Source organism: Lissotriton vulgaris, unplaced genomic scaffold (assembly GCF_964263255.1).
Source record: "Lissotriton vulgaris unplaced genomic scaffold, aLisVul1.2 SCAFFOLD_1424, whole genome shotgun sequence".
Lineage (NCBI taxonomy): Eukaryota > Metazoa > Chordata > Amphibia > Caudata > Salamandridae > Lissotriton > Lissotriton vulgaris.
Window position 1 is genome coordinate 391,846 of NW_028252076.1, and position 18,629 is coordinate 410,474.

Below are 18,629 nucleotides of genomic sequence, written 5' to 3' on the forward strand. Positions count from 1 at the left end.
CTAACTCCGCAACTTTCCTCACCAGGTGTTCTGAGCACATTGTGAGTTTCTTGATGGCACCGCAGGCTTTGTTCTCAAAATCTTCAAGCTTGCCTATTCTGCTCTCTGATTCCATCAACCTCGAGTTGATATCTTTGATGTCTTGGCGAACAGCAACAACCTCCTCTTTGGTTGATTTGGCTAAGTCCCTAACTTCTTCCAGCCTACTTAAGATGGTCTCCATGGCCTCCGTCATGTCTTTCCTCCCTTTGACTGGAGTGGGTGGGTCAGATTTCAGGCGTTTAGGTGTCTTCACATTGTCTTTGTCACCCATCGCGGGACCGGGTGGCGGTAATTGCTTTATGGCGGTATAGAAGTTGGATTGATCTGAGGGCACTCCAGCAGCACTCTTTCCCAACTTTTAACACACAGCAGACTCCACGTATGGCGAATTTCCCAGTGATTCCAGGCGTATAACGTAGTGACAGGATTATATCACACCAGCATTGGTCAACATATATTAGTGGGTTCTCTTGCGTGGATGGTTACATGCCGGTTACATGCCTCCCCGTCATGATCAAAACACAGCCTCCCACAGAGAGACGCATAAAGATGCCACTGTAAGTCTCTACTTCACGTGTTGCAGAGCGTGATTAACTATTAACAATTGCTGGCTGTTGGCATTCACCTTGACACAAGGGCAAACAATAATATCTCAGTTCTCACTAGCTGTATGCAAATAGGGCCCAGCAACTCAGAGGCGTAAAAATGTTAGATAGCATGCATTGGTCTGGTATTCCCTCGTTGGCGCCGAACCCTCAGCTCAGTGTTCCATTTAATAATAGTTGAGATCACACAGTAGGGAGCATTGTATTGCAGCCTGCAAGTCTGGATTTGAGAGCATGGATCATGGTAACGGGGGCCGTTGAGTGTTCGTATGCACAATTAGGAGCATCGGCAAGCCGCCATTTTGAGCAGTGTGTTCGCGCCGTTTTTACTCATAAATAAAGTACTTTCCTCAGTTATTTCTGAGACACCCTGTACTCACGAGTCCTTTGCTGGGCGGAATCGAAGTGGAGACATCGCCGTGTGAATCCGACGTTTCACAGCAGCGAAGCATGCAGGGTCTCCGTGGCGCTCCGAGAGGTCTCGCGGGCTCAGCCGGGTTAAGGCTCCGGATGAGTCCGGGGGAACCAGCGGTCAGGGACAAAGGGTGGTTTTCTTCGTTCTCCGTGTTCGGATTATGCTTAAATTCTCAGGATCAGCCCGGATGAAGTTCCGACATTGGATTATCCGATTGGATTCGGAAAGGGACCGAAAAAGCAGCTTGGAGGAGGTCAAAAACTACGCCGCCATTTCACCAGCGTCCAAGCTCGCCCCCCTATACCATACACTCTTAAGTGCATTATAATCCTCGCGGTTATTGCTAACTTTGGCATAGCATTATAAAAATATATCGAGTAAGGTGTCATACGAATTGGAATACTACCCCCTCGCCAGTTCTGGCGACGGGGGTAGCATTCCACACTTTTAGAGGGACACGACATGTATGTAACTGTGAACCCCGGTTAAAGTTAACTCGAGTCTCAGCAATACAAAATGGATGCTGTCACCACAGACACAAGTCTGACCTCCTGCTGCTGGGAGTCCTTCCAGCGAGGGAGGCTTGGACAAAGGGTTTCCTGCCTTGGGAGGTGCTAGCACCACCCCAGACAGGATTTTGTGTATTGAGGTACGACAGGCTGAAAGAAATGAGACATGCCTAGGGCACACAAGGTGTCCCTGTGCATACCTCTGTTCAAACCAGTTGCTGGGGCACTCAAGCCCCAGCTCTGGCGCAAAATCGGACAAAGGATAGGGGGTGTAACCACCCCCCTTCCTGGTCCCACCCATAGGAGGGACCTAGTCATAGTACAGACCCCTTTAGGAGAATAAAGGTAGGAGCTGGTCCCATTCCAAATTAGATTAATCCTGATTTGAAACTACAAAAAAGAAACTCTGGACTTCGACGTTCTGCTCCACAGAAGACTGAAGAAATCTCCCTTGTGGCCAAGGAGTGACCACCCTGCATCTGCAGGTACCATCAAGCGTCCTAGCGGTTCACTTTGTCGTCCTTCCTGCCGGAGCCAGACTTCAGAGCCCGACGAGATCCGGACTTCCAGACCTCTCCGACCTCTACCTACATCTGCAGCGCAGCTGAGATCCGTGGGTGCGACGAGACACATGGGACCGGCCATCTTGAAGAAACTGCACTTTGCTTCCAGCACGACTTCAGAGGCATCCTTGAGAAAGTGCTTTGGGGATTGAGAAGCCCCAACCCCGAGCAGCTCCTGCACAGAAGATCAGTCCTCCAGGATCCACGAGATCTGTATGGGGCCCTTTTGCTTGATTGCTGAGCGATGCGTTGTCTGGTCACTTGCCGGCTGGCTAGTGACCTCCTAGACGACGATCCACGAAATCTACACCATTGGTCTGGTTGCTCCAGACTAGCCCTTGCTTCCGTGCAAAGGAGAAGCACCCCGGACCCTACTGGTCCGCACCAGACGCCTTTTCCACTCACTGCGTGGGTTGCCTTTGCCAAGGCCTGTTGACGCCGAATCCGGAACCAACACCGCCGACAGCGAGAGCCTGCGTGGGACAGCTCGTGCCTCCATCTTGGTCGTCGAAGACACCACCTGGTCCACATGGCTGCAGAGTCAAGCGTCCACTCTTCACCTGATCGCGACAACAGCATCTGGTTCCTTCCTGGTTCCACTCCGGTCACTGGCTAGTGACTGTGAACATCGTCCCCTCTGCTTTCAGGTCTTCATCTTCCTCGATCCACCCTTGGATCGCTCCGGACAGCTTCTTCCTGGTCGCCTGCAGCATCTTTCTTCAAGGCTCCATAGACTTCAACGCGGAAACCCGACACACTTTCACACCTATGCACCCGCAGCCCGTGGGTGAGGTAACGAGAGCATTTCGGTGCTCAAGGGTAGATTGACTCTCCTAGTGTCCAGGTGTCCAGTCGTTTTAGTCCTAGCTAGTCGGAACTGTCTATTACTTACCTTTTCGTAATTTGTACTGTCCATTGACTTTGTCCTGCATCTCGCGTGTGAGTTCACACTCTGCACCCGCGTCCCGTGGGCCTCCTGCTCCTTACCTAAGGTTAGGGTAGTGTAGTCCAAGCGATCCTACAGCCTCTGGACATCTTCATTTCCTCTATCGATTTCCTAATACCATTTACCTAGTATATGGTTTGTCGTGCCCTTAGGGCACCATTGTAATTTGTGCAACTTATAGTATTTTTCTTAAGAGTATTGTCATGTGCTTAGCCCTCTGACCTCATAAAGAGTTCAGAGATGTATGTTAGTTAATAAATATCTTGTTTATTTTCATAACAACCTGTGTGGTGCCCTTTCATTTGGTATTCAAGGGGTTATATGTGGTAAAACAGCTAGCTTCACATGCCAAACGAGTTTAGCCTAAGACTGCTTTGTCCATGCTACCATTAGGATAGCTGGTCTATAAGGTTGACTTACAACCAATCACCATAAGGGTTGTTTGGACTGATACAAGGTGATCACTAGAAGCACAAGTTACTACTTGTGTAATGATATATCTGTAAGAGACATTAGTTAGTGATAGATTCCTTACCTTAGAATATCCCAAGGCGTCAGACTGGATCCGGAAATTTTTGCGTAGCAATACCCCTGCGTGTCGGTAGGCGTCGTCCGCGGCTCCGCGTCCGTCGTCGGCGCCGGAATGACGTCGGAGTACTTAGCCGCCGCCCATGTGCGCTGACGTCAGTTCTGATACACAGCTTTTCTGCGCCAGATACGCAGAGCCATGACAAAACCAATACTACCATGAAACTAGGGCCCTGAAAGGGGATGACCTTAACCCTAGATATCGGTTCGCAGAACGGGGAGGATGGGTGGGCCGGTAAGGAATCTATCACTAACTAATGTCTCTTACAGATATATCGTTACACAAGTAGTAACTTTTGCATCTGAAAGAGACACGTTAGTGATAGATTCCTTACCTTAGAATAGATACCCCAGCAATACCAACCCCGGTGGGGGGTCTGCGAACCAATAAACACACCAAAAAGTCCTAGAGGACGGAACGGCCAAAGAAGCCATCCTTCCGGACTTGGCTGTCCAGGCAGTAGTGTCTTGCAAACGTGTGCAGTGAGGCCCACATAACTGCCTGGCAAATGTCCTGCAAGGGCACTCCTCGGCCCAGGGCAGTTGTAGTCGCCGTGACCCGAGTAGAATAAGCCCGCAATCCAGCAGGGGGCTCCTTTTTTGGCCATGGAGTAACATGCCTGTATACAGAAGATGATCCACCGCGAGATAGTCCGCTTGTGCACCGCCTTTCCCTTCTTAGCGCCCACGTAACCAACAAAGAGTTGGTCATCCACCCGTAACTGGCGTGTGCGATCCAGATAGAAAGAGAGCGCACGTTTTGGGTCTAGACGGTGGAGCCTCTCTTCCTCTTTCGAGGGATGCGGAGGCGGAAAGAAGGTGGGCAAGATAATGGACTGCCCAATGTGGAAGGCCGTGACAACCTTGGGCAAGAACGAAGGTCTCGTCCGCAACACAACCTTGTCCTGATGAACAGAGAGGAAAGGAGGTTTAGAGGATAAAGCCTGGAGCTCACTCTCCTGGCAGCTTCCATTTTGTGATGCTGAGACTCAAGTTAACTTTAACCGGGGTTCACAGTTACATACATGTCGTGTCCCTCAAAAAGGGTGGAATGCTACCCCCGTCACCAGAACTGGCGAGGGGGTAGTATTCCAATTCGTATGACACCTTACTCGACATGTTTTGATCATGCTATGCCAAAGTTAGCAATAACCGCGAGGATTATAATGCACTTAAGAGTATATGGTATAGCGTTATCATGGAAACAGCTAAAGGACTTGGTTCTGAAAGCTGTAGACAGGCTCAGCTCATGCCAGAGCACTATCTCACATAATTCCAAGCACTCTGCCTCCAGGATTGTTAATATTTACAACAAGGGGTGGTGAGGGACAGAGTCTCTGAATTAAGCAGAAAGCTCTCACCCAGTCAAGAGATCAGGGCTAGATCCAACACCGTTTTTTAGCTCACTGCACCATCCCAGTTTCAGAACCTGGCTGTATGCAAATTAGTCTGTTCCTGTCCCAGTGCATGATGAGAACAGGGCAAACCAAACTACAAAAGCCAATTCTTACACTGGGAAGGAAACAAGCTCCCGGGGACCGGTTTCTGGCATTACAGCCGTCTTCGGCCCGGTTTGCTTGAATCCTGATGGTGCAATGAGCAAGGGTCTCACATCTGAGAATACCCTTCCACGCTTAGGGTGGACAAAAATATACCACCCCCCTTTTCTGAATCATCCAGGATTGTTAAGGCCTGCCATAGGAGTGACTTATAGGAGTATATGTGTCCATTTTAGGTTTAGATGTAGGTATACTATATCTAAAGCAAAGGGTGATTACACCACCTTGCCCCAGCTGATTGATCAGCCAGTTGTGTCAGATTTGGATGGCCAGCCAGGGGTGGCATAATACATGCTGCAGCCCCTAGTAGGCCTTGGGTTCACTTATGCCCTGGGTACCTATGGTACACTGTACAAGGACTTACAAGAGTGACCCAATACCAATTGGTAAATGCACCTAAAGTACATGGATGTCAATTTAGAGAGAGAACAGCTAGGCTGTGGGTCTGATTAGCAGGCCCACAGCCAGGGAAAGTCGTAAACCAGTGAAGCAAAAAATCAAAAATCTGGGGTGACCATAGGATTGCAGACCCTACTCTCCTACAGCCTCCATATTTGAATTGTAAATGCTCCAATTATACTGTAATACTTTTGTATCTCTGATCCATATATTTTGGGACTGTCCATTACAAAACCATTACTAGACTATTAAACCAAACTTTTCTTTATTTCGGGTACAGACAATATGGAGATTACAGTGACATTTATAAAGATTGTTTAACTTGTAATCATAATTGGAAGCTGTCCCTTTAATCGCAGGCCATTTGCACACAAGTATCAATCAGTACTTTTTCCATATTGGGTAGTATTTTGTTTGTTGTGAAGATGCGAGGTATGATGTGAAATAAACTATATGTTTTGTGGAATTATTAGAGATGCAAATTGCATACTGTATTCTACTCTAGATGTTCTTTGATCACTTAAAAGAGCAGAAGTTAGCCTAATCACAGTTGCTGTGGGCTTCCTGTGCGGTGTATTTCTTTGCAAAATTAAATTGTCTTTCTTTACAGCATGATTTAAAGACTGGCACTTTGTGTACCTGTTTTTGGAAAAACACACAAATACAATCTCATATTTGTGAAGCACAACATTTCATTGAAATAAAACCACTATTTCAAAAGACCATGGAGGTGTTTCTTTTATCCAAGCATGTGGATACTTTGAATACCAACAGGCTGAAGCTAAGACTATCACTAAGATATTTTTACTGTACATCATTTTCAATTGATTATTTTACTTCATGAGACCCATAGAGTTCTGCCATGATCTGACATTTTCTAGAAGGATTTATACTTTAGAAAATTAAAGTTAGCAAAATTATTGACGGTGACAGGCTATTTTCCTCTCATCTGCACTCACATTTTATCTAAAGCATAGGCTGAACACAAAGACATAACACAGCAACATTTAAATCACACTTTAATAAAATTGAAGCAGCAGTCCAGTATCCAGAAACGTCTTTGTATGCATCACTAAGGAGATAGGTATCTACATTTCCCTGCACACCACTTACTAATTAGACGTTCTTGGACATTGCAGAACTCACCGTTCTAAGGGAGAGCCAAACTTCTTATAAGCCTTGATAAACCTAAAGTTGGGGTAAAAACATTAATTATAATCAGGAGAAAGAGCAGGGCTTTTGACAATTTATTGGCTGATCTTCATTGACATTCACGGCATAGACTGATGCTCACAGGTTAACCAGATTAAAAATATTGTTCATTTTATTATTTTAAAAATTCTCTCAGTATAGCCACAACCAAAATGAGACATCAAGACCACAGAATCATTAAGGATGTTTGAATTCTTTGCCACTTTTCTCGATTCTATACTCATTGCAGACAATGTACAGACATATTTGAAAATAAAATACATAGATTATCAACAACAGCAAAGACTGTGCTGTGCCTCATGGACAGATAGTGTGGCAAAGGATGGTTTGAATAGTAACTTAGGTAACGGTTTTCCTTTAAACCTCAGCCTGCAAAATGTTGCTTGTACAGCAAACTAGCACAGAATGTTAGAACTAGCAGACACTGAACCCGGTATTAAATCTAAAGCTAAATTCTTTAGAACTATTTTACACAGCAGTGAGAACACACAGGAATTATTTTTTCCACCTGCAGCCAAAAGATATTCCAATGCTTCTTTAAACTCATAAGGATTATGTTACTTACCCAGTAAGCATCTGTTCTTGGCATGTAGGGCTGTAAATTCAAATGCTTTGCGTACTCCTGCCATCTAGTGTTGGGTCCGGATGTTTGCAAGTTGTTTTTCTTCGATGAAGTCTTTCCAGTCACGAGGTAAGGCGACTCCTTTCGGTGATAGTGTGCATGGGCAATGACTCCATTGTTAGATTGTTTTCCCGCAAGAGGGTTAGAATGTAATAAGTGAGTTTAGTTAAGAGATGTCCATGCGTAGATAATGTAAATAACTGCAACAACTACAGTTTCCCGGAGAGGAAGGTGAGCACATGCGATTCTACAGCTCTACATGCCTAGAACAGATGTTTACTGGGTAAGTAACAATCAGTTTAAAGCATGTGTGTTGTAGATACACATGCTTTGCATAGACTCTATAGTAATAATCTCCCAAAGTGTTGGCTAACCAGTAGATGTTGCAGTTGTCTGGAAAAGTTTTTTTAGCACTGCCAGCCCTACATTGGCTTGTTGGCGTGCTAGTACATCCACACAGTAGTGTTTGGTAAATGTGTGTGGTGTAGACCATGTTCCTGCTTTACAAATGTCAGCTATAGGAATGTTACCTAAAAAGGCAATAGATGCCCCTCATTTTGCGAGTGTAATGCGCTCTAGGGGGTATAGATAAAGTTATTTTAGCTTTTGCATGGAAATAGGATTGCCTTCGTGAGGTGGGGTAAATTAAACAAACAGTTGCTTTGTTTTACAAAAATCTTTTGTTCTTTCAATGAACAAGTTACTTACCTTCTGTAAAGATATATCTGTAAGAAACAGAGGCAGGAAACAAAGCTCAGGACCCCGAGGCAGTAGAGCAGACTGAAGGAAAGGGAACTAGAGAGGAAAACAAACCTTCCTGTGAATCAAAGGCACCATATAACAGAAAAGAACACCCTTAGCAGAGGTTAGCTGTATATGAAAGCACCCAGGGGAGTGCAACAATCTGAACCCTGTTAAGATAAACCCAATGGCAACTGAAGTGGCCAGCGGAGAACACCACCAGATATGGTCCTCGCTGAACGGGGAGGCAGGGTGGGCGTTAGGAAATCTGCGGCTAGACAACGTCTCTACCAGATACATAGTTACCGAAGGTAAGTAACTCATACATCTGATAGAGACATCTAGCCGCAGATTCCTTAACTTAGAATAGATACCACAGCCATACCTCAAAAGGGGGGGGGGGGGGGGGGCAGGTCTGCAACAGAACAACAGAATGCGCCAGGCATGTGATCCGGCAACAGAGTGACTGATAAAGGGGAAAAAACTGTGCAGAACAGCCCGACAGCACTCCGAGCAGCTCGAAAAGCAGAAGTCACAGGATAGAAGATATCCATCAGACATGCCAAAATGGCGCCACACCATACCAGTATAAAAATGACAGGTAGAACAGTATGAACCTAGACCAGGGCAAGGAAAGAGAGAGAGAGGGGAAGAAGGATCACTCTCTGCTAAATGGCGCATGAAAAGTGCATTAACCCAAGCTTGAAATGCAGTTGAAGAGATGCAACCAGCGCCTAACAGACTAGTTTATAAAAGGAAGCCAAAAGAGCCGGTGGCAAAAACCCAAAGGCAAAGCCAGAACGTGAGCAAGGCATTGGAAATAGCCAGCAGAACAAGAAGCACGCGTAGCGCACACACAACCCCAAAAGGGTAAAGAGGGGCAATAGCATCAACTCCTAACCGACTGAAGCAGGTAGAATATGCCGCCGGCAAACTGCAATAGAGACCTCAAAGTGGATTACCGAGGAACAGAAGAGCGCCCGACCGGGCAGCAAGAAGCCAAAGGGAGGAACAACCACAGTATAGACTCGCAGACATTAATCAATGACCACTGCCATCAGAAGAACTGTCCCACAGGCGTAGCTTTAACAAGAGTAGGCATATCCGAAGGGAGAGGCCAAAAACACCAAGTCAACGAATGGTGGAAAAAGTCTCAGAATGCAAGACCAACACTGCAAAAGACACGGACAGCGTTGAACACCAAAAAGGGAGCATATGACAATTGGAAAATCACTCCAGTAAGTGGAAGCAAGGAGGAACCTATGGGCAACTTGTAACAACCCAGAAAAGTTCCCTCACACATTGAGATATTGGTCTAGACTTTGCAACCGCGACAAGAGGTGGCGACGTGGGAAGAGGAAACCAAGGCAACCAGTATGTAGACATAATGTATATGCCGGACCATGTGAGAAGTTTGCCTGATATGTAGTGCTCACTATTCTAGTGATCACTGTGTATCATTCCAAACGACCCTTATTGATGATTGGTTGTAAGTCAACCTTATAGACCAGCTATCCTAGTAGCATGGACAAGAGCAGTCTTTAGGCTAAACTCTAGAGAGCGTGTTAAGCCAGCTGTTATACCATCACATATACCCCTTGAACACTAAGTGAAAGGACACCACACAAGTTGTTATGAAAATAAAAGGATATTTATTTATAACAAGTCTACCCTGAACTCTTTATGAGTCAGGGAGCTAATCACAATACAAAACTCTTACGAAAATACTTCAAGTTGCACAATTTACACAAATGCCCGAGGGGCACGAAAAACTATATACTACAAAAGTGGAATGCGAAATACTAGCAGGTAAGTAACAAGATCCAGAGGCTTTAGGATCGCTAGGACTACACTACTGAACCTTTAGGTTAGGAGCAGGAGGCCTAGGGAGATCGGGTGCAGAGTGTGCACTCTCGCGTGGGATGCGGGACAAAGTCTATGGATGCTAGATTTCGTAAAGTTAGTGTTATCGGACGAATCCGACTAGATAGGCTGAAAATGAAAAAGGATCTGGACACTTAGATAGCCAACCTATGTTGGAGCACCGAAATACTCAAGTTACCTAGCCCAGGGGCTGCGGCTGCATAGGGTTCAAAAGACGTCGGGAAGCACAAGTTACTACTTGTGTAACGATATATCTGTAAGAGACATTAGTTAGTGATAGATTCCTTACCTTAGAATATCCCCAGGCGTCAGACTGGATCCGGAAACTTTTGCGTAGCAATACCCCTGCGCGCCGGTAGGCGTCGTCTGCGGTCCGCGTCCGTCGTCGGCGTCGTGAGCGCCGGGATGACGTCGTCGGAGTACTTAGACGGCGCCCATGCGCGCTGACGTCAGTTCTGATAACACAGCTTTTCCGCGCCAGATACGCAGAGCCATGATAGAACTAACACTGGTGCCATGAAACTAGGGCCCTGAAAGGGGATGACCTTAACCCTAGATATCGGTTCGCAGAACGGGGAGGATGGGTGGGTCGGTAAGGAATCTATCACTAACTAATGTCTCTTACAGATATATCGTTACACAAGTAGTAACTTGTGCATCTGAAAGAGACACGTTAGTGATAGATTCCTTACCTTAGAATAGATACCCCAGCAATACCAACCCCGGTGGTGGGTCTGCGAACCAATATCACACCAGAAAGTCCTGGAGGACGGAACGGCCAAAGAAGCCATCCCTCCGGACTTGACTGTCCAGGCAGTAGTGTCTTGCGAACGTGTGCAGCGAGGCCCACGTAGCTGCCTGGCAAATGTCCTGCAGGGGGACACCGCGGCCCAGGGCAGTTGTCGTTGCCGTGGCCCGAGTGGAGTGAGCCCGCAATCCAGCTGGGGGCTCCTTCCTCGCTATGGAGTAACATCTTGGATACACAAGATGATCCACCGAGAGATGGTCCTCTTGTGCACAGCCTTTCCCTTCTTCGCGCCCACGTAACCAACGAAGAGTTGGTCATCCACCCGGAATTGGCGTGTGCGATCTAGGTAGTAGGAGAGCGCACGTTTTGGATCCAGACGGTGGAGCCTCTCCTCCTCTTTCGAGGGATGCGGAGGCGGAAAGAAGGTGGGCAAAGTGATGGACTGCCCGATGTGGACGGCCGTGACAACCTTGGGCAGAAAGGAAGGTCGTGTACGTAACACCACCTTATCAGGATGAACAGACAGGAAAGGTGGAGAAGAAGAAAGAGCCTGGAGCTCACTCACCCTCCTGGCAGAGGTGATGGCAACCAGGAAGGCCGTCTTTAGAGTAAGGAGACGAAGACGGCAGTTATGAAGCGGCTCAAAGGGAGCACACATCAGATAGGTGAGAACCAGATTCAAGTCCCACTGGGGCATCACGAAGGGAACAGGAGGGAACATGCGCGTGATGTCCTTCAGAAATCTAATCACAATAGGGGACTTGAATAAAGAAGGCTGATCTGGTAGCCTCAAGAAGGCTGATAGAGCAGAAAGGTACCCTTTAAGAGTGCCCAGGGCAGAGCCCTGCTGGGCAAGGGAAAGAAGAAAGAGCAGTACTTCCGAAAGGGGTGCAGAGAGAGGATCCACAGCCTTTGCTGTGCACCATGCCACAAATCTGTTCCACCGGCAGGCGTATACCGACTTTGTGGAGGGACGCCTGGCTGCCAGAATGATATCACAGACTTCGGGAGGCAAGTCAAATGGCCTCAACTGCCGCCGCTCAATCTCCAAGCTTGTAGGTGGAGACTGGACAGGTTCGGGTGCAGAACCGTCCCCTGCTGCTGTGACAGAAGGTCCTCCCGAAGAGGCAGACGAATCGGGGGATCGACTGACATGCTGAGTAGCTCGGAATACCAGTATCTTCGTGCCCAGTCCGGAGCCACAAGGACGACCTGGGCCCGGTCGCGCCTGATCTTCTTCAGCACTCTGAGCAGAAGTGGTATAGGCGGAAAGGCGTACAACAGACCGCAGCTCCACTCGCGACGAAAAGCGTCTCCGAGCGAGTGCCGCCTTGGAAATTCCAACGCGCAGAACTGCTGACATTGCGCGTTCTCTTCTGTGGCGAATAGAACTAACCAAGGCTCTCCCCACTGTCGAAAGAGACCTTGCGCCACGTCCGAGTTCAGACGCCATTCGTGATCCATCATGCACCGGCGGCTGAGTTCGTCCGCCCTGGCATTCAGAGAGCCTGCCAGGTGTTGAACCACCAGGGACACGCCCTGATGTTCCAGCCACTGCCAGAGGAGCAGAGCCTCCTGGCAGAGGGTCCACGACCCCACACCGCCCTGTTTGTTGCAGTACCACATGGCAGTGGTGTTGTCGGTGAACACTTGCACTACGCTCCCCCTGACAGAGGGGAGGAATGCCTTCAGTGCAAGACGAATCGCCCTCAGCTCCAGAAGGTTGATGTGGAGCCGGGACTCCGCCGGAGACCAGAGGCCTCTGATCTCCGCCTCTCCCATGTGGCCTCCCCAGCCCTGGAGGGACGCGTCCGTCACAACTACGTGCTCCGGCTGGGGTAGGGAGAGGGGTCTGCCACTGACCCAGTCGCGGTCCGTGAGCCACCACTGCAGTTGCTTCGCAGTGCCCTCTGAGATCAGGACATGATCGGACAGGTTGCCCTGATGCTGGGCCCACTGAAACTTCAGGTCCCACTGCAGAGCCCGCATCCGCCACCTGGCGTGACGCACCAGAAGGATGCAGGAGGCCATCAGCCCCAGAAGCCGCAGCGTCAACCTGACCGAGACCCGGGATAACGGCCTGAAGACAGGAATCAGAGCCTGAATATCCCGAACCCGCTGTTCGGGTGGGTAAACCCGAAACTGCGCCGAGTCGAGAACCGCTCCGATGAAGAGGAGCTTTTGAGAGGGACACAGGTGTGACTTCGGCACATTGATGGAGAACCCCAGCAAGTGCAGGAGGTCGGCCGTAGTCTGGAGGTGGCTGACGACTGTCTGGGGCGAGCCCGCCTTCAACAACCAGTCGTCGAGGTAGGGGAAGACTGATACCCCCTGCCTGCGCAGATGGGCTGCGACCACCGCCATCACCTTCGTGAACACCCGTGGGGCGCTGGCAAGGCCGAAGGGGAGCACAGTAAACTGAAAGTGCTCTTCGCCTACCATGAACCGTAGGTAACGCCGGTGGGCCGGCAGGACGGGGATGTGGAAATAGGCGTCCTGCAAGTCCAACGCTACCATCCAGTCTCCTGGGTCCAGGGCAGCCAGGACCTGAGCCAAAGTGAGCATCTTGAACTTCTCCGTCCGGAGGAAGCCGTTGATGTTCCGCAGATCCAAGATAGGGCGTAGGCCCCCTTTGCCCTTCTTGGGTACCAGAAAGTAGTGGGAGTAACAACCACGTCCTACTTCTGGCCCAGGAACGCGCTCGATGGCCCTCTTGGCCAAGAGGGCCGAAACCTCCTCTTGCAGAAGTTGCAAGTGATCCCCCGACACACGGTGGTATTGAGGTGGCATGGATGGAGGGGATGACTCGAAGGGGAGGGAGAAGCCCCTTCGGACAATTTGCAGCACCCACCTGTCCGAAGTGACTGTATGCCAGTGGGAGAGGTGATGGCGAACCCTGCCTCCCACAGGCGTCACATGGGCCTGAAAACTCGGAAGGTTTTGAGGCAGGGGCTGCTGAGGGAGGTGTGGACTGGCCTCGCCGCTGGCCCCGACCACCGCCACGGCGGTTCCCACGTCCGCCACCGCGTTGCTGAACATTCTGCGGCGCGTGGCTGACGGTACGTGGTGGGGCGCCCCTTCCGTGGCCACCAAAGGAGCGAAAGGCACCCGATTGCTGGCGCGGGGCCGTAAGGCCCAAGGACTTGGCCGTGGCCCTGGAGTCCTTGAAACGTTCCAGCGCATGGTCTGCCTTGTCGCCGAAGAGGCGACGGCCATCAAACGGCATGTCCAGCAGGGTGGCCTGGACATTGGCCGAGAAGTTGGCGGACCTCAACCAGGCGTGGCGTCGAACCGCCACCGTCGTTGCCATCGCCCTGCCCAGTGAGTCCGTTGTATCCAGCCCACACCGGATAGAAAAGCGTGCCGCATCTCGGCCGTCCGCAAGGGTTTGGCTGAGTTTAGCCCTGACCTCCTCAGGGCATTGTGGCAGCACCTCCGCAACCGTGTCCCACAGAGTGTGGGTGTAGCGGCCCAAGAGACAGTTGGTGTTCACAGACCGTAGCCCTAGGCTCACAGACGAGAAGACCTTCTTCCCGAACTGTTCATATCTCTTGGATTCCCTGTCGGGCTGGGCCGACGGGAATGCGGTTTGGGAGTTAGAGGCCTGGATGACCAGGCTCTCGGGGGTGGGATGGGTGGACAAAAAGCATGGGTCGCCCGGTGCCGGGCGGTAGCGTCTGGCCACGTTCCTGTCCACAGGGGGGCCTGTGGCGGGCTTGGACCAAGTGCCCAGAAGAACGTCACACAAGGCCTCATTGAACGGCAGGAGGGGCTCCGCGGAGCCGGACTGCGGTTTGAGGACCTCGGTGAGGAGATTAGTCCTCACGGCCGCGACGGGGAGCTGAAGGCTCAGGGCCTTAGCTGCCTTCGTCAACACTACGCTGTAAGCAGAACCCGCCTCCGAAGCCACAGTCGGGGGCGACGTAAATCCAGTGTCTGGCGAGGTGTCAATACCACTGGCCTCCCCAAGCTCATATGTCCAGTCCTGGTTTTTTTTTTCATAACCAATTTTATTATGAGTTCAAGCAAAGCTCAACACAGTCCTCCACAGTCAGGAGGGAACTGTCAAAGATAGACAGAAAGAGATACAACATTAGCACAGCATCGAACCCATCGTTATATAGTAAATGGCGTCGAACCACCCCTCCCACCCAACCCCAAAACCACCAACCAGCCCCGCCCGCAACTACCCACCCCTTATCCCACCCTAACCCAGTGCACGCAATCACAGTCCAGCAACTTGAGATAGTCTGCAAAGGTGGAGCCGGCCAGCGGCCTAATGTGCGGGATCCACATCCAGCTGTAACGCATCATCAATGTCCACGGGAGGGTCAAGGAGCAGGCCCCGGTAATCCGCCCACCGTTTCCAGATTTTATAATGTTTGCGGGGACAGCCCCGGGCTTCAAAAACAGGCTGCTCCAGACCCATGAGGAAGTCCAGTCCCGCCCTCCAAGCCCCGAGGGGGGGGGCGCGCTCGCTCTTCCAGGCCTGCGCCAGATCCCTCTTCGCCACCACCAGCCCCAGTAACAGCAAGTGGCGCTTGTATATATTGCCCCCAACATTCTCTAAAACATGAAGAAGACCCAACCTGGGGGTACGGGGCAGGTCCCAGCCCAACACCTCTGACAGGCAGTCCCAAACCCCAGCCCAGAATCGAATCAATCTCTCACAGGACCATACAGTATGAAACAGGGTGCCCTCTTCAGAGCCGCACCTCAGGCATTCGGGAGACGCGACAAGGCCCGCCCGCCATAGCCGGTGTCTAGTAAAATATGCCCGGTGGAGGTATTTGAACTGGATGAAGCGAAGGCGGGTGGCTATAGCAGCACCTCGGGGAGATTCTAAGGCCTCACGCCAGTCGTCATCGTCCAACGGACCTACATCAGTCTCCCAGGAGGCCCGCAGCGCTGCGAGTGAAGGGGAACAGTGAGTGACCAGAGAGCGATATATCTGCGAGACCTTCTTGTCCCCCAGGTCTCCCATAAACAGTTTAGCTTCGATAGGACTAAAATCAGGGAGCTGTTCCATGCCCACCAGACTAGGAGTAAGCGCGTGGCGGAATTGAAGGTAGCGGAAAAACTGGGTCTTGGGCATGTGTCCAGTCCTGGTTTGACTGGCAATCACGTGCCAGAGGGTCCTCGGACCCCTCCCACTGCTCCTCGTCACCTGGCTCCTGGAGACCAGGATCAACAGCCAGGGCCTCCTCGTGGAGATAGAATTCTCCAAAGGCCGTCGGAATCGGCGCCCAGCGGCGCCCTTCCGACTCCTGAGTAGGACCGTAGGAAACATTGGGGGCGGCAACCACATCGGCTGCCGGGGACGACACCTGAAGGGACGGCGCCGGTGAGGTCGTAAGGTCGACCGGCGAGGTCCCGGATCCGGAGCCGGATCCAGCGAGGTCGCGCGGCGCCGGGACCGAAGTCGCCAGCGGCGCCGGGGCCGAAGCACCCGACGTCGTCGGGGCCGAAGCGCCCGACCCGGAAGGACCTCCAGACGGAGCCGATCGGCCCGAAGGCGCCACGGGAACCGACTGAGGAGGGAGGGCCCTCATGGCCATGAGGTATCTCTCGACCTCCTCCTGCGACGCGCCGTGCCCAGGGCCCGAAGGTGTGGGGCAGGCGGCGACGCTTGCGACTCCCGCGGAGCCGCGTGGGCGGTGTCGCCCGAGTCCCCGGCCGGATCGAGCGAGCGTCGGGGCGGGTCGGAGGACCGATGGTGTCGCTCCGACCTCTCATGCCTCTTACCTGAGGACTTGGAACCAGACGATCGGTGGTCACTCCCGGAACGTCGATGACTCCGACCTCGCGACCTGTCCCTCGACCTCCCGTGGGACCGGGACCTGGAGCGGCGCGGGGCCGAGTGCCTCAGCTCGAGACGCTTGCGGGACCGCTCCCGCCTAGCCTTCGACGTCAGGGCCCGGCAGTCGGCGCAGGTTCGATCGTCGTGGTCGAGGCCTAAGCACTTCAGGCACCGGCGTTGGGGGTCCGTGACCGACATGAGTCGGCCGCACTTCGAACAAGGCTTGAACCCGGGCATCCCTGGCACCGATAGTCGAGACAGTCGACTAAGAGAAGATCAAAAAGGATCAACATTTTTCAGTCAAAAAGTGACTGGGGGTAGAGCTTCTTCCGGATCTGCGCCAGCTGGCGCGGAAAAAAGAAGAACTGACGTCAGCGCGCATGGGCGCCGTCTAAGTACTCCGACGACGTCATCCCGGCGCTCACGACGCCGACAACGGACGCGGAGCCGCAGACGACGCCTACCGGCGCGCAGGGGTATTGCTACGCAAAAGTTTCCGGATCCAGTCTGACGCCTGGGGATATTCTAAGGTAAGGAATCTATCACTAACGTGTCTCTTTCAGATTCCTTGTTACAGTCTATGGAGCCTGAAAGAAGAAGTTGCTGGCAGGCGACCAGTGATGATGTCCGGAGTGATCCAAGCCTGGATCGAAGATGGAGACGACCTGAAAGCAGAGGGGACTCAGTTCTTAATCACTAGCCAGTGATTAGGTGGGCACCAGGATGGCACCGGATGAAGTCACCTCGACCAGGTGAGTGGGCGACGCTGGGCTCTGCAGTCTCTCGGACAAGGAGGCGTTGTCGGCGACCAGGATGGAGGTGCGAGCTGTCCCACGAAGGTGTCTGCTGTCGGCGCTGCTGAAACCAGGATTGGAGCAACAAGCCTTGGCAAATCAAGCCCACGCGGTGGACTCAAGATGGCGTCTGGAGTGGACCAGGAGGGTCCGGGGTGCTCCTCTGTTGAAGGGGAGCAAGGGCCAATCTGGAGCAACCAGACCAGCGATTTGATTGTCGTGGTTCGTCGTCAGGAGGGCCACAAGCCAGCAGGCAAGTAGCCGGACAACGCGGTAAGCAGCAAAGAGCTGAAGGGCCCCACGCAGATCTCGTGGATGCTGGGAGGCTGGACTTCGGTGCTGGAGCTGCTCAGGGTCAGGGCTTTCCAAACCCCAAAGCACTCACTCGAGGATCCCTCGGCGGTCGTGCTGGATAAGCGTCGTGCAGTTCTGAAGATGGCCGGTCCCTCAAGGTCTCGTCACACCCACGAATCTCAGCTGGGCTGATGATGTAGGTAGAGGTCAGAGGTGCCAGGGAAGCCGGGTCTCGTCGAGCTGGGCAGTCTTGATCCGGAGGTTGGACGTGCAGCAAACCGCATGCGCTTAGATGGTACCCGCTGGTGCAGGGTGGCTACTCCTTAGCCACAAGGGAGAGTCTTCAGAAAGGTTCAAGAGTTCTTTCGTGGAAAGTCATCAAGATTCAGAATTATCTAATTTGGGAAGGGGGCCCGCTCCTACCTTTATACTAAAGAAAGGGGCTGGCACGCGACTAGGTCCTGCCCATGGGTGGGACCAGGAGGGGGGTGGTTACACCCCTCTCCCTTGTCCGGACTTTCCCCAGCTCAGGGGCTGGTGTGCCCCTGGAACTGGTTCAAACCGGCAGATGCATAGTGAGCACCGGGGTGCCACTTGCAGTCACCTTCCTCCTCAGCCCTGCCTACCTGGGATACACAAAACCCTGTCTGGGATGGTGCTAGCACCGCCCCTGACAGGAAACCCTTTGTCCAAGCTCTCCTCGCTGGAAGGACTCCCAGCAGCAGGAGGTCAGACTTGTGTCTGTGGTGGCAGCATCCATTTTGTGATGCTGAGGCTCGAGTTAACTTTAACCGGGGTTCACAGTTACATACATGTCGTGTCCCTCTAGAAGGGTGGAATGCTAACCCCGTCGCCAGAATTGGCGAGGGGTTAGTATTCCATTTCGTATGACACCTTACTCGACATGT

At 51.8% G+C, this 18,629-nt stretch overlaps 1 protein-coding gene across 1 annotated transcript in view; it reads right to left on the minus strand.

The window, feature by feature from the left end:
* The window catches only part of LOC147662684 (ATP-dependent chromatin remodeler CHD2-like), a gene marked incomplete at its 3' end in the record, with an annotated part of 564,171 nt that overhangs the window by 336,674 nt on the left and 208,868 nt on the right, over nucleotides 1-18,629 (minus strand). The window contains exon 8 of the mRNA XM_086950980.1: nucleotides 6,773-6,814. Within this exon, the coding sequence (XP_086807106.1) occupies nucleotides 6,773-6,814 (42 nt within the window). The remainder of the gene's footprint in view (nucleotides 1-6,772; nucleotides 6,815-18,629) is intronic.